Below are 15,302 nucleotides of genomic sequence, written 5' to 3'. Positions count from 1 at the left end.
CCCTGTCCCCTGCAGCCAGCGCCCCTGCCCACACCACTGCCATGCTGGGCTCCCGGCACCTTCCAGCAAGTCAGACTGTGGCCTGTTGGTGCTGGCTCCTGCGTGTGAAATGGGGCCGAGAAGGAACCTCGGAGAAAGCGGAGGTGTGGGGGCTCAGATGGCCAGCTGCTCTCACCAGGCTAGCAGGAGAGGGGATTACTCTCCTGGGTACAGCTCCTCTGCCAGCTGTTTGGCTGGAAACTGCAGCCCTGCTGCACACTCACCCCAAACCACACTGTTCGCCTTGGAACTCATCAGAGGGGATCAGAGTTGAGCTCCTGTTTAGTAATTGTTGTGGCTTCTACATCATCCACACTCTCCCTCCTTCTCCGAGCCCTGCTCAGCTTCTCTCCAGCCACTCCTCCCCAAAAGGAGAACTTCTCAATTCCCTGTGCCCCCAAAGTTCGAGCTTTTAGGAATCAGACCAGGCACACATAATCAGCAATAAAGACAGGAAACTTCCTCACAGGAAGGTTTCGTTTCTCATCCACACCAGGAGTGATCACTTCCCCACTCAAAAAAAAAAATTGGAGACTATATATAATCCATGGCTGATGGTCTATTTTCCGTGGTAAAAACTCAACGGAAAGAAAAAGGGGTAACTCATTTCTTTTTTTTTCTGTCCTGTTTTTATCCGAGGAAAATCAAGGCACTTTATGAAAATTTTTGAAAACTCATTAAAATATCTGCTTTGCTTTTGTGTAGTTAACCCCTTCCATACCCAAACATTTATGAACTCCCATGCTTGTTCGGATGGCACTCACACTCAGAAGCACACGCAAACATAGATACGGAGCGTACGTCGGGTACATACACATATTGGAAAGTCACACTTCGGCCCCATACACGCTTTCACACCCTCTCGTAAAATATCACACATCATTTACACAGACGTATATCCACCAAGATAAATACCGCAATTTCTGTTTCTATCTTTCTTGGAGAGCATTGAATTCTTGAAATATATCCATAAAACTCATAAAGAAAACACAATCCTTCTACTACACCTCTTCTTGATCGCTGATATTTCATTCCCAGGTTGGAGGAGCCTTCATTTCTTGAATACAGACATGCCCCCAATAGAAATGAACTAGACTTTCTTCTGAAGAGCTACACCGTCCATTCCTTTGGAGGCCTGTATTGTGTCCCAGCAGGGACAGCATAAATGCTCTCTGTCCTGTGTCAGAGGAGCCCAGCTCAGGCAAAGCGAGTTGAACTCAAGGGCAAACCCCTTTAGGCCAATCTCCATAGACACAAGGGAAGCGGGCCCTGTAGAAGTTGGAGCTACCGAGCCTGTTTGGTGAGTTGACAAGGGACTTCTTTCTCCAGCTATTTTGCGAATACCTTTCACCTGGGGCAAATTCATTTCCCAAAGAGAAGCAGGCAAACCCAGGCTGTTCAGAGAGGTTTTCATCGGAGAGGGCAGCCTGGGGGATGAGCCAGCTCAGGCCAGATGAAGACCTCTGAGGCCCAAGAATAAAAGGATTAAAGTGACACCACTAGACGTAATTGGAAAGAAAGGGAATAGTAAGTCCTAAAGTCATAAAGGTCTGATTTTTTCCCCCCATGATGAGTATTTAGGTGTTCTTATTTGACAGGTGAAATGTCAGATTATTTCTGGCATTTATATCTTTCTGTCTCTTTTTGTGTTGTTTTTATTTTTGTTTTTCTCCTCCTCAGATGGGCTCGTTTTTGTCGGTGGCCTAAGCAGCATCTGATGCTCCCTGGAGGTAACCTGGTTGTGGGTAAGGTAAAGGGATTTTGTATCCATCCACTTACAATTCTAAGGCATTTTGCCAGCTCCAGAGGAACTTACCCTTCTACAGAACCCAGTTTAAGACAAACCACTAGTTTCTTGGTCATATGTGATTTTTAGGAAGTAATAAGTAGAAGAAAATCTTTTGAAAAATCTGGTCTGCCTTCCAAGGAAATTCAGCTGGAGTGGTCTTAAAGGAACACGGTCTGGCCTGAACTTGACAATAATATTCACCAAAAAGAAGCCTGACTGCTGTGAATACTTTTAAATAATTAGAATTACAATGGCTCACTCCAGGACAGGCAGAGGCACCAGGTGACACCAGGCAACAGCCTGCTGGCAGTCCCCCCGTCCCGTCCCCCCCCCTCCCCTGCAAAACAACAATCAGATCACTTAGTTTAGCTGAACCGAAGGAAAAAGTCCTTGGCAAAACCAGGGAAATGTACGACTGGCTGAATGTGGGATTGGAGACTCAGTTTGTTGTCAAAGGTGGGTCTGGGATAATGGGAGCAAGTTACTAGGTAGGGGGCGGGGTGGTCCCATAGTAGCAAGAAGAGGGCATGCAGCACGCCTGGCTTTTCACTTGGGGACCTTCCCGGTCTCAGCTTCCTACACTGCAATTCAATGAGTGGATTAAATCAAGTGTGTAGTTTTCAAAATTCTTCTTAGAAGTGTTTGTTTGCTCTTGGAACAGAACTCCAGTGTCCAAAGCAGATAGAAGCAGAAGTGGAGCTCTCTTGGGTGCAGGAGGTAGGGCAGCGAGAAGGGGTGTAGAGTCTGGGCCTCACAGTTCCCCATCACCTCCAAGGGGCTTTGGGGAACACAGTCTGAAACCTGCTGAAGAGATCTCAGTTCCCTTGTTACTTTAAAGTGCCTTGTAAAAGGGAAGTGGAAGGATTAGGAGACATCTATTTCTTGCATATACCTAAGGGTCATGTACACCATATACCTGGTGGGGAAGAGCATTGGATCTCACTTCTCCTGAAAACAATATACTTTATTTAAAGCATAATTTATCCTTTATCCACAGCATAATCCCATCCTGTTCCTACTTACACAGCTAGCTAGCTAGCTTGTTCTTTTCTTTTCTTTTCTTTTAAGATTTTATTTATTCATTTGAGAGAGGGAGAAAGAGCCACAGTGAGAGAAAGCAGGGAGGGGCGGGGCTCCATCCCAGGATCCCTGAATCATGACCCGAGGACCTGAGAGGAAGGCAGACACAATGCTGTGCCCCCACAGCATTGCTTTCATTTCATGATTAGTGGCAAGGCAAAGAAGCTTTTTCTCCTATTGCAAAAGAGAGACGGTTGTCACCTTGCCACTTCACTAGCAAGAAATCTTGTCTTCAATATGGTCTCACCACTGGCAGGCTGTGTGACCTTGGGTAAGTCTGGAGACACCTCTACGACTTTGTTTTCTCACCTAGAAAGTGAGAGGAGGTGATTCTAAAGGTCAGTTCCAGTTTTCTAATCCAAAGCATATAGGATGAGGTGGGAGAAAAGGATCCTGTGACCCAAAGATTGAACCGAAAATTAAAAAGATTTCCTCTTCTCCTGGAGAACAAGGTGTTACTCCTGTTTCATCGGTGTGGTAAGCCTTGAAACAACCTCTAGGATTTTTCCGAGGAGCATGCCTGTCTTGCATTATGGAGGGTTCAGATGTCTCTTTCAATCACATTAGCTCTACTGACGTGGGTTTCTTTCCTTAACCGAGTCTATGGCTGCATATTGATAAACATTGTGGATGTGTAGTTGTGTGTGTGATCATGTCAGCAACAGCGATGCATAAAAAGGAAGACCAGAAAGAGTTTCTTCAAATCCCTTGCCTGAATCATCTAAGTCCTCTGCTCAGGGTTTTAACCAAATTTTGCTCACTAACCCCGGATAAGCTGCTTTTTAAAAGTTATTTCTGTGAGCTGAGGCTGGATTTTGTTTTATTCAAAGCGACTTCAGTCTGTCACAAGACAGTCTCATAAAATCTGTATCTTGGCTTAAGCTGGGAAGAAATGAGCCAATCCATCAGCCCAGGAATGTGGCTGTTTGACCACTTCCTAAGGCAACCGGGAAGGGATGCAATCTATTCAATTTATGGGGCCGGGTGGCAGTGAATGATGCACTCCTGAAGGCACAGCAAATGGAAATCCCTGTGAACTTTTGCAGTGATAAAGTTCAAAATCTGAATAAAAGAACCTCTGGGAGGGCAACAGGGAGGGGATCAGAGGGGGGGAGTGGAAGCCAGCACATAAGCATAGCAAGAAAGGAGTCAGGAACCAGGCAAGCTCCCTCTTCAGAAACACCTCCAAAGGATTCACCAAGGACAGAACTGGGAGTTGGGTCTGGAAATGGGACCTTCGCAAAGTCTTTTCCCCTTCATCTGGATTCTAAAAATGAACCTTCATTTAATCGTTAAAATGTAAGTTTGATGTGATTACCTCCTCTGACCTCGAATCATGCCACCTGTGGTAACCTTGTTATTTGTCATCTTATATCATAAACAAATGCAATTCCAATAGGGCAGCCAATATAATATCATTAGTTTATATTTATGTCCACTCTTTTCCAGCCCTCTTTGCAAATGCAATTTTGATGCCATTGATGAGAGATCTGGGATTACAATTCCTGACCATGTCAACAGACATTTGGGGAAGGAAATAGAGGAAGAATAATTCTGAAGTCTCTCCAAAAACCGAAGGAGAAAAAAAAGGTAATATGATTTTTGTTTCATTTATTTTGATTAACTGAAGGCTCATGTTAAAACGTCAGTGGCGCCCCATTCGTTAGTGAATGGAATCCAAACCCCTTGGCCTAGCAATGGGGCCTTGCATTTAGCCTAAGGAATCATTTCTGTGTGCAATCCTTATTTGCAATTCTTTCCCTCCACATATTTTAAACTGCAGCTTCTGAGTGTTCCCCAATTAAACCCAGTGTCCATTTCTCTGCTCTCATCTTCCCCTGATACCCATTTTCCAGCTCTAAAGCCCATCCATCTTCTCAGGCTGAGATACCACCTCCACCCTCCCTGGACTCCCACACCAAGAGTACTCTTCCAGCCTCCGTATCTCGAACCTCGAACCTCGGAGATGGAAGCTTTTTAATGCCTTCTAAGGTGTGCAAGAGCTCGGGACAGCCTGATCCATTCCGCTGGACCACTGCAACTTGAGAGTATGACTCCTTCCTCATTCGTCTTTGGTGAACTTCATAGGATAAAACCCAGAGCCTTCCCCAAAAGTCCGACTCAGTGAGGTATGATGAATTCACCAGTTACTAGTTGACTGACATAAGGCCAAAAGAATCACTAGCTAGGCCAAACTCCAGGAAGCCTTATCACAAATTGTCCTGCTTCCCTAGTACTACCCTTCCTTCCCAACCCACAGCTGCTATTAACTGTAAAGATTTTTTTTTTCATTGTGAGCTATGAGTTGCAGTTAACTTCTTTGGGACCATAATACCTGGTCATGAGTTAAGGTTGAGTTATGTGAATCATGTCTCCAAAGACACTCTAAACCTTCGATAATAATGATGATGCAGTTCAAAGGGATATTTACACATTTTAATCCTAGTGATGGTAAAAATAATTTATCTGAGGGTTTCTTTGTCCCATCCCTCCCTCACTCTTCCAAAGGTGAGTTCTAGATATCTGTTACCGGTAGCACCAGGAAGACGCACACTTGCTGCTTCATCACAAGACTGTTTGCTGGTAACAGATGATCTCTTGCTGGGTTTCAGGCCCCTTCTCTCTACCTATCCCTCCCCATCTCCCTTCTCCCAATATGCCTTTGGGGCACATCTGTTTTATTTTTCCCCTTTATCAAAACAATTATTATTATTACTAGTGCTCGGCCCAGTAGTTCACAGTTCCCTTTATCTTCTCTGCTGAAAGACTGGCCAGAGCCCAGATCATTGGTTATCAGGATCTTTGGAGGCGGTGAGCAGGGATTCACTGCATATGTGCATTAAGCTGGCCAGCAGCCCCATCCACTGCGCGCTACTGGGGAGAGCTTTCCTTTTGTTATTCCCAACCCCCTCCCTTTTTCCTGGATTAGATCATGCCTCTTTTATGAAGACCCAGAGGGAAATGGGATTATTAAGAGTCTTGCTGGGTAAAAGCTATTTTGTCTTTATGATGACTTTCTTGAGTTCAGCTGCTGAGGGGCCTTAACGCCGGAGTAGAAGTTATTGCACGTTCGGGGGAGCACCTTCCACACAGTGCTCCCTGCTGAGCATACTTGCAGTGATGAAGGATGGACGAGGAGAAAAGGAAAGGAAAGGGGGAGAGATTAAAAAAAACTAAGTAAAGATGAGAACACTGAAAGCAGAAGAACAAGGGGAGAGAGAGAGGGGAAAAAAAACGCAACAAGGAGGCGTAAATCTAAGTTGAAAACCCAGCAAAGAATATTGCTCTCTGAAGAACAGTGTGCTGAGAGAGCATCTGAAGCTTATAAAACACAGACAAACGTTCAGTGGGGTAAGAGCTGAGAATGACCATTATTTACTTATTACAAACATGCATAAAAATAACATAAACTTACCACAATGGTTATAATGTACTTTCTATGATCATGAGATACAGTTCAACCTCACTGAAGCTCTTCTGAAGATAAATACCTTCGGAATTGGACCAAACAGTAGTCTATGTAACCTGCCATAGCACCAAAAAAAAAAAAAACAAAAAACAAAACCTAGGGAGTAGGTATTACAATCAAACATACTTTCCAGAGAAAGAAATGAGGTACAGAGAGATGAAGTGTTCTGGACCCCAGAGCCGGCAAATGGCTGAGCTGGATCTTAAACCTAGGCAGTCTGGCTTCGATGCTTCAGAAGCTGGGAAGCCCAAGGCAGGGCTCCCCAAAACTTCTATGTGACAAACTTATTTAGTGGCATTTAGAGAAAGAAAAATGTTTTGCCTGTGTGAAATCTCCCTTTGCTTTTCCCGTGCCAGTAATCCTTCTGTGTGAACAATGAGAGATGTGTTCGGGGCTGGGGTGTGGGGAGGGCTGGAAGCACTTAACACCTTCTCCCCTCCCTGCACACATTGGCACCCTGCTCCTTGTCCTCCTGGCCCTCTTTCCTGTGTACTGGAAACCGAGGTGCGTCTCTCTGGGGGAGAGAGGGTGGTGTGGATAGGATGTTCGGGTCTGAAACCATGTGTCACAACATTGAGGGTTTTTTGCTGGCAACTCCCATTTCTCTCCTTACTCCTCAACCCCACTCATCCCTATCCCAAATGCCACATTGTTATTGTTCTACTGGATAGGAGCAGCATTTTCAGAAATGGGGGATTTATTTTTATAGCACAGCTGGTCTGCCAAAGGTCACATAATTTGGCAACGTTCCCAGTGGTTAAAAATTAATTTCTTCTTATTAATACAACCAAGGTCCCAAAGGATCGGAGCTCAGCCTTATCTAAACTTGACAGCTTCCTAAACCTTCAGAAGATGCTTTCTCCTGGAGGGCCAGCCACACTACAAGGCCTCGGTGTCCAGGAATCCAGCCTCATCGAATCCTGTTAGGTAATGAAACCATTAAGCCCCTTGGCCATTTCTCATCAAGGCTGATAAAGCTTTGAAAAAATGCTGTAGGCTCCCCCTAGGTCAATCCTGTGTCTTCCAGGAATGGGTTAATAAAAAAAAAAAAAAAAAAAAAAAAAGTGAATTCCTTACCTGGAAGGAAAGGTACCAAGACTAACTTCAGGGGATCAAACTCATGTCTGCCACTCAAGGAGGGTGCTTCAAAGATCACACAGTGGCAAATAACGGTCAGACGATAAAATACTTCAAATACGTTAATGACAACATAAACTACTGCCCAGATGTCACGTCTCAAGTCCTTTCTCAACAGTGCAAGAAATTAAAAGGTATCATGCTTCTGCTCCATCTTCTAAAAAAGGAAAAAAATCTCATCTCTGTTTCCTAGACTTCCCAGCTGGACTTTTGGGGAATACGTTCTGAAAACCCTTATGAATAAGCCTGGCTCTGAATCCTATCAACCAAGAACTGTCCCACACTCTGATCACCCAAAGTCAGTTCATTCTCTTGATTACTGTAATGAGCAGTTGAATGAAATGAAAAACACCAAGCAGGGGCCTCAGAATCATCTAGTCCAAGGCATTTCTCTCCGCGGATGCCCCCAGACCCCTCCCAGCCCTTGTTTACATTCATGCCCCATTGCATATGAAATGGCATTTGGAGTCCTCTAACTTTTTCTATACTAGGAAGATAGGAGCTGACCTTTCTGGTTGCAGAATGTGGACTTCCACATTCAACAGCAGGGGATGAGAGCCATTTGGTAGACAGCAGGGGTCCTGTCTAGATAGCCTGGGGTTCCAGTCACTGCAGCCTCCCAACCTTACATTTCGCCAGTTGGGTGCTCCGTGACTTAATCTGAAGGCTCCGCAGAATGAACAAACAGTCCAAACCTGCAGTGTGCCCGGGCACTCACAACCCTAGCAGGCACATCCTGGACAAGAAGGTGCTTGCCTGGAGCACGCTCGGGGAGCTCTCCTCTTCCCACTGTTCTGCACTGTGTGCTCTGTTGGCAACTGGTAACAGTTTCACTACCTCCGGTGGCTGCTTATGGGGTAAAGTTTACTGGGCAAGCTCCGAATGTGGGCATGAGACCAGTCCCCAGAGCCTAGAGCAGGCCAGGCTGTCGGTACACAACCTAGGAGTTGGTTTTGCTGGCAAATCATTATACCTGCCCGGAGTCCTCCAGCCTGTTGGGGGGAGAGAGGCTAAAAAAGAATCCCTTATCAGGCTCCTCGAACATCATTGCTTCTCCTTTCGGATTTATTTGAACCCAGACCTGTCTCCCACAGACAATTTACACCTCTTATCTGATCATCCACTCCAGACGCAAGGTTGATTGACCGCGTCTGCCCGTGTCCATGGCAATGGTGTTTAAACCCAAGCACAGATCAAAGCTCTGGGGGCGGCGGGGATGGGGGCGGTGGAGGGGGAGGCAGGTTGTGGGTTATAGGGTCCTGGTTCTTTCGGGCCCCAAGCGGTGTGTCCCGGAGGTGAAGACGTTTGGGCGGGGAGTTGCCACCATCTGAAAAACACCCATTGTCAGGGCCTGAATAATTTCCTGAGCAAACCCCAGACCACCCCCCTCCCCATTAACTCTTGCAAAGGGGAGCTGCGAGGCCGGGCGCGGACGGGGAGCGGCTAGCGCCAGGGGGCTCTGCGCTCAGCCTGCAGCCCTTAGGAGGGGGGCGGGGAGGGCGGAGGGGGGCGGCGGGCCGAGCAGCGCCGGGGAAGCGGGGCTCGGTCCCCTCCCCTTCCAGAGAAATTCAACCGGAGCCGCAGAAGCTGCGACACGGACCAGCCGAATCCCCTAAGCTTTGCCAGGAAAGCGGATTCCCACCCCGCCCCCACGGTTCCCAGAGGAGAGACCGGGTCATCCCCCACCCCCCACCCCTGCATGCCCCTGCCAGTCCCCGGACCGCGGCTCCGCGGGTGCCCCCCACCCAGCCCCCGGGGCCCGGCTGGAAAAGCTGCGATGCAGTCAGCCCGCGCGAGCACAGGGGGGGGGGGGGACAGTCCTTTAATCACAGCTCGCCTCGCCTCCATTAACTCGTGTGCATATTAAGAAGAAATCAATCAGTGAAAAATGAAGCGTTGGCCGTGCAGATTTCTTTTTCTCACGTGGAAAAAGCAAGGGGCGAGGCGGCGGGGGGGTGGGGGTGGGGGGATGGGGGGGGGGGAGGCGGACCGCGCCGGCGACTGCAGAGGTTCCTCCCCAGCCGAGAACCCTCTGCGCTGCGGAGACTTAACTTTCTGGCCGCGGACCGCGGAGGAAATGCCGCAGGCCTGTCCCTGGGGGTGTCCGGAGTCGCGGGGAGGAGGGGGGCAGGCCTGGAGGAGCTGCAGGCGGCCAACGTCCCCGGCCCCGAGCCCTGCTTTTGCTTTCGCCGGGGATCTCTCTGCCCTAATAGAATGTTTATGGATCGCTGGGCTCCGTTTCTGCCGCGGAGCCCACACAGATCGATGCGGGGCGTTAGAGGCCGCGCGGAGGGGGTGGGGGCCCCACGGCCCCACCACGTGGACGCCGCGCGCCGCGAGCTCCTCACCTGCCCGGGCGGGCGCACGGGGGGCGCGGGGCGCCGCGAGCGCGGGGCAGGTTGCGCGCATCCCCGGGGCTGCAGCCGCCTCCTCTCCGCCCCCGGCCCGGCTCCCCGCCACCCGCTCGGGCCAGCGCGGGGCTCCCCAGCTCCGCCGGCTCTCCGGGGGCGCCGAGGGCAGTTCCGCAGCAGAGCCGAGCGCGGGAGGCGGGAGGCGGGAGGCGGGAGGGGGCGCTCAGCGCAGGGCCCGCCCGGCGGCCCCGAACCCCGAGCCCGCGAACCCAGGCCGGGGGGAGGCAGCAGGCGGCGGGGCGCGGGGCGGGGAGCTGGTTCGCGCCGCGCGTGGGCCTCCCTGCCGCCGCCGTGGGGCTGTCCGCGCAGCCGCCCCCCCCCCCGCTGCACCCTCCGCCTCCCTTTGCTCTGACTCCCCGGAACCCCCCACCCCCGGCGGGCGCGCCCCGGGTGAGTCACAGGCCTAGTGGGGCCTCGCCCTTTGCCCCCCCGCTGCCACCTCCCGCGTGCCGGCCGGTGCTCCGACGGCCAGCCCGAGCTCCCCGCGGTCTGCGGTCGCCTTTTGCAGGGGCTGGAGAGGATCCTCCCCGGGCGGGTCCCGGATGCGCGTCCCCCAAGGGGTCCCACCCCGGGTGCGGGGCTGCCTGCGGCGAGAGCTGCAGCGGGTGACCTGCCCCGCGCGCGGCGCCTCCGGGCTTCTGGAGAAGTGACGCAGCGCGGCCCGGGGCTGGGGGGGCTCTGCGGAGGGCGCCCCAGGCAGGTGGCGGCGCGGGACTGGGCTCGAGCGGCCGTCGCGCGCACACGTACGCTCCGCGCAGCGCTCGGGGACAGATGTGCGAACATCTGGGGTAGGAGATGGCCCCGGAGTCTGCACGACCCCTCCCGCTCCGCAAAGCACACAGAACCTGAAGTTGGGGGTGCGTGTGTGTGTGTGTCTGCGGGCGCGCGTGCCGGCGTGTGCCCCAGTGTGCGCGCGCGCCGGGGCCTGCTGGAGTCCGCGCCTGAACACACCGTGTGCCGTGGGCATCCTCTCCGCGCGCGCGCGCACACACACACAGCGGATCACACAGACATACATAATTTATGCAGCATCTAGGTCTGTGGGAGGTAATTTAATTTCGCTTCAAGCTGGGAACTTAGAATTAAGGCAAGAGGGCTTGGGGAGACACAGGAAATCTCCCCAAGCGGGACCTGCGCCCATCTCTTTGATACGATTTGCAGCTGCCCTGAAGCCCGGCTACGGCAGAGGGGGGGCAGCAAACGTGTGCACGTAGATGGCAAAGGCATTCCTCAGTCCTGCTTCCCCTCAAGCAGACGCTCAAACTGAAATGGGGGGGGGGGGTGCCGGCGGTGAGAACCAGAGCACCCGGCGCACAGCTTCCCCTGTGGGCTCCCACGGAACCCCCCAGGCCGCTGTGATGGAGGGAGGGTGCCCAGGGAGCTGCAAGGGGTTAGCCCTGCCACTGCGGCAGGAGCCTTCCGGGAAGGGCACTTCAGGAAGCCTGTACCTCCTCTTTCCCCTGTTTCCTCCACAGATGGTTTCCCCATTCTCAATCACCTGTAGCAGCTTCCAAGAGTTTTGTCAGATTCCCGACACTGTTCTCCGAGGGGAGAAGAGGCTCACTCTGGAGAGTGGCGTGGGCAAGGAAGGACAAGCCCCACTGGATTCCCTGCGCCCAGAAAGCCCTTCTCGGGCAGGGCGCCCCTTGCCAGCCCTCCTCCCGCTGCCAAATACTGGCCCCAGACTGTTCTGGGCCTTGCAGTCCTTATCTCTGCAGTCTGTCCACACACCCTTTTTGGCAGTGGTTGAGAACAAATTCCACTCAAAAGTTTCTAACCACTTCACAAGAGTATGAGACCTTCGAAGGCCACGCAGTCTGTTTTATCTAATAATAATTTTTAAAAGAACATGATTTACTTTCCCAGAAAACACATGGATGCAGGGAAGAGAGCGGGGTCCACCAGCCGCCTTGGTTGCCAGCAGCGCCCAGCCCCAAGCCCCTAGCTCAGCTGCAGGCCAACTTGCTCCATCAAGCCCGAGCCCTGTGGTTCTGAGGCGTATCCACACATTCTGCAATGAATCCACAGCGCTGGAAAACCAAAACTAGACTCTTGTGTTTCCCAAGCCCTTCAGTTAACATTGCTCAATGCAGCTAAGTGGAGAGAATGCAAATGATTTATATTTCACTGGCTAGGTTGAAGAAACTCAAGGGAGATGTGTTCTGCTTCAAGACAGGGGGAAAAAAATCCCAAAAACTGTAATGCAAAGGCTTTGTAGTATTTTTAAACCTTTGATTCAGTCCATATGTGACATCTGAACACCGCCAAATTCTGTCTGTGTTTCAAAACACACACACACACACACACACACACACACACTCGTAACAGGAGAGAAAAGTTGGGTTTTAGGAGCCGTGGTGGTGCAGGGAGGACCGGCTGGGATCCCTCTTGAAATTATTTAGTATAGAAGGAGCCTCCTTCTATGCCATTCCGTGTGGCCCATATGAGCAGTTGCTTATTAAAAGGAAAAGCAAGCTGAAATGAACAGGGGGAAAAAAAAACTTTCAGGGGCTTACCTGGTTGGCCTCTCACTTCGCATCCTGAAAAGTAGAGAGCTAAGACGACCCAGGTGAGAGGAAACATATCCATTTTGGAGAAGGAGGCTTTCTCCAGAGCTGGATTCGCAGATTTCTTGTATGATTTTAAGTCTTTGTGTTTTTCTTTCCCTTAGGTTCTTCCTTACAGTATCTTCTGCAAAGGTTTGCACCGGTCAGTGTCCCCCCTCCTGGGTCCTGGCGGCCGGTCTTCACCTTTATTCCTGCTGGGTCCTCACCTCCCCAAGAGGAGGGTGGCTCTCGGAATCAGCAGAGCGGGGGCAAGCCGGGCAGAGGGGACGGACGGCTTTCCAATCTTAAGAAGAAAACGCATCGATGTCCTCTCCAGTTCCTCAAAGTATCATTTCCTTTCTCCTACAACATCACGGAGATTTCCCGAAAGCCAAGCGTAAAGAAAAAAAAAATATATATATATGTCTATAAAATAGTAATAATAATAAAAAGGAAAGCCCAGACTTGCCTCGGGCATCCCCCGGCCCCCCGGGCAGCTGCGATCTCAGAGGCGGAGGCTGACGCGCATCCGCGGCCCCCGGGACCCCCAGGCGGCCGGACGGCCCGAGCGGGAGGCGGCCGCGCGGCTCTGCCCTCGCCGGGTCCCCCTGGCGGGAGCGTCCCCAGCGGCTACGCGCGCCCGGCCAGCCCGGCGAGGGGAGGCACCGCGGAGAGGCGGCGGCGGCGGCGGCCGCGGGCGGCGGGGCGCGGCGGCGGGGCGCGGCGGGCAGGCAGCGAGCCGCCCTCACCTCCACCTCCGCCTCCGCCTCCGCCTCCGCCTGCCGGGCGCCGGGCCGGGCTCTGCGCGCCGGGGGATGTGCCGCGGGCGGGCTGCGGGCCGGTGCCTCGCTCGCCGCCTGTGCGTCCCCGCCGGCTCCCCCAGCCTTTTCAGGCCGAGCAGCATGTGGATGTCAGCGCCGCGGCACCGCGATCCGATTACGCGCCGGCTCAGGGCCCGCCCCCTCTGTGTTCCTGATTAAAGAGGCAGCCGCGGAGGCGCGCGGCGCACGGCGCGGCGGCTCCCGGCCCGGGCGGGGCGGCGGCGGCGCCCCCTCCCCCGCACCCCGGCCCCCTCCCCCCCGCACCCCGCACCCCGCACCCCGCACCCCCGGGGCCGCCGCCGACCGAAGTTGAGGCGGCTCCCGTGCGGCGCCGTCCTCGCCACCCGGGCCCCTCCGCGCCTGGCTGCGCCCCGCCGCCCGCGCGCAAAGCCCGGGAGAGGGAGCGCCCCGGGGCGCGCTGCCCTGGGCCGCGGGGTCCCCGCCCGTGCGAGGCTGCGCGGGGCCGCCCCCAGGCCCCTGCTCCCAGGCCACACGCGTGGAGCCCGGCACAGCGCCACGCGCAATGGCGTTAGGAGAGGAGTCGGGGGTTCGGTGCAGGCGGCGCCGAGGAGGACCCCGAACCCTCGTGCGCTTCCTCCCCGGGGCCTTTGTTGTGTCGCCCTCCTCGCGGGGCCAGGGTGTAGTCCCCCCCGCGCACCCAACTAGTAGCAGGAGAGACACTTTGTGCAAAGAATTTCTCCAGGTAATTCAATTGCATCCCCCCCCCCCGCCCCGCCCCAAGCCTCCCCAAAAGTACGGGTACGTGAAGGCTTCTCCTCCAAATGCTACTGTAACCACTTCTATTCACCTCCCCACCCCCCATGGAAATGTGGTCACGGCGCGCAGAGAAAGAAAACAGCATTATGCCAACTATTTTTAAATGGAGGTGTGAAAACTGTTTAGAGGGAGTTGTAAGCTAACAGCTGGGGAAACACTTGTATCTTTGTTTCCGAGGATGGCTTTGTGGATTCCAAACTGTCTTGCTTCACTAAGCACCCATTACTGCATTATCCTAAAGACTCCCAACAAGAACAGTCTAAATAACACTCCGCATATACCTCCTCTGCCACTCCGCCGATGAAGAAAAATAAAGTTTCGGTGACAAGAAGCACACACACATCTGACTATCCCATTTATTTCTTTGCTTGTACTTGTGGATTCTTCTGGGTGGTTTTCCTCCTTATCTGGACTTGCCATTAGCTTTGTTTATCAGTTTTAGTGTTTGAAAAATCTGTAACTCCCACTTAACTGTTATTTACACTGAGATAACCAAAACAAAATTGAATCAGAAGTGATTTGCAAATAGTTGAGCCAAGCCATGGAGGGATTTTACAGTGCTGCATATCACACTGCTAATCTTAGATGCCTGGTTTGAAAGGGCATTTAACAGAGGCCTAGTGAGTTCTTCCAGGGAACCTATCCTGCTGGCCGGCCTAAAGGCTACCTTCATTCCTTTCATCCCCCACCCCCACACCTCTCTATTCCCTCTTGCCCGCCTTTCCTGGACTTGAGAGCACATCCCCATCATTAAAAACTCCAGATTTACTCCCCCCCCCCCATTGAAACGCCAAAATAAAGAAAGACTGCCACTCTCCAACATTTAATGGGATAAAGAGGCAGTCTGGATTTTGAACCTTCAGCAGAGCTCCTGGCTTCTATCATTGCCAAGATGCTAACCTAAGGACAACCAACACTACTATTAGTGACACTACTATTAGTGACACTCTAATGAGTAAAGAAAGTCATTTAGTAGCACCTCGCCCCACAGCTCCCCAGGTGGGCCAAACCATTCATTCTAGCAAGTGCCCCACCTGAAAGAATCCTGTTTCTGAGAACATTGCGGCCAGAGCTTAGGTCAATGGCACAGGGAAGAGGAGAAAAGAGACAAAAGGAACACTGAAGCCCATTGGGAAGCCATAAGAATAGCAACTCTGGGCTTCTGCTCTTGGGGCCTAAGGATTGAGGGTCCCCCTCAGGCTACTTGGAGCTGCCTCCGTCTGGAAGGAAGAA

The 15,302-nt window shown here is 52.5% G+C and overlaps 2 protein-coding genes across 4 annotated transcripts in view; both read right to left on the bottom strand.

Annotated features, from left to right (window-relative positions):
• Positions 1 to 13,385, bottom strand: part of NRP2 (neuropilin 2) — a 116,125-nt gene extending 102,740 nt beyond the window's left edge. The window contains exon 1 of one of the 3 annotated variants that reach the window (XM_041737157.1): positions 12,442 to 13,385. In XM_041737157.1, the coding sequence (XP_041593091.1) occupies positions 12,442 to 12,514 (73 nt within the window). In that variant the 5' untranslated portion in view covers positions 12,515 to 13,385. The remainder of the gene's footprint in view (positions 1 to 12,441) is intronic. The other 2 variants (XM_041737158.1, XM_041737156.1) reach the window with 2 other exon arrangements.
• On the bottom strand, positions 6,366 to 10,840 carry LOC121480545 (translation initiation factor IF-2-like). Its single transcript, XM_041737159.1, has 2 exons — positions 9,863 to 10,840; positions 6,366 to 8,841 (listed from the first exon to the last, which is right to left on the bottom strand). Exons 1-2 carry the CDS (start codon positions 10,706 to 10,708, stop codon positions 8,764 to 8,766), a joined length of 924 nt encoding a protein of 307 aa, XP_041593093.1. The 5' UTR covers positions 10,709 to 10,840; the 3' UTR covers positions 6,366 to 8,763.
• Positions 13,386 to 15,302: the final 1,917 nt, after the last annotated feature.

This window comes from Vulpes lagopus, chromosome 22 (genome assembly GCF_018345385.1).
Source record: "Vulpes lagopus strain Blue_001 chromosome 22, ASM1834538v1, whole genome shotgun sequence".
NCBI classification, from domain to species: domain Eukaryota; kingdom Metazoa; phylum Chordata; class Mammalia; order Carnivora; family Canidae; genus Vulpes; species Vulpes lagopus.
The sequence above is the reverse complement of the archived record's forward strand: the minus strand, read 5'-3'. Positions and strand labels throughout refer to the sequence as shown.

What these genes read in the sequence shown, in the direction of transcription:
- LOC121480545 (XM_041737159.1), bottom strand. Translation starts at nt 10,708, where the DNA reads ATGTTCGCACATCTGTCCCCGAGCGCTGCGCGGAGCGTACGTGTGCGC. An exon ending in CCGTGCGCCCGCCCGGGCAG is followed by an intron (nt 8,842 to 9,862) that starts GTGAGGAGCTCG and finishes GGTGTTTTTCAG; the next exon opens with ATGGTGGCAACTCCCCGCCC.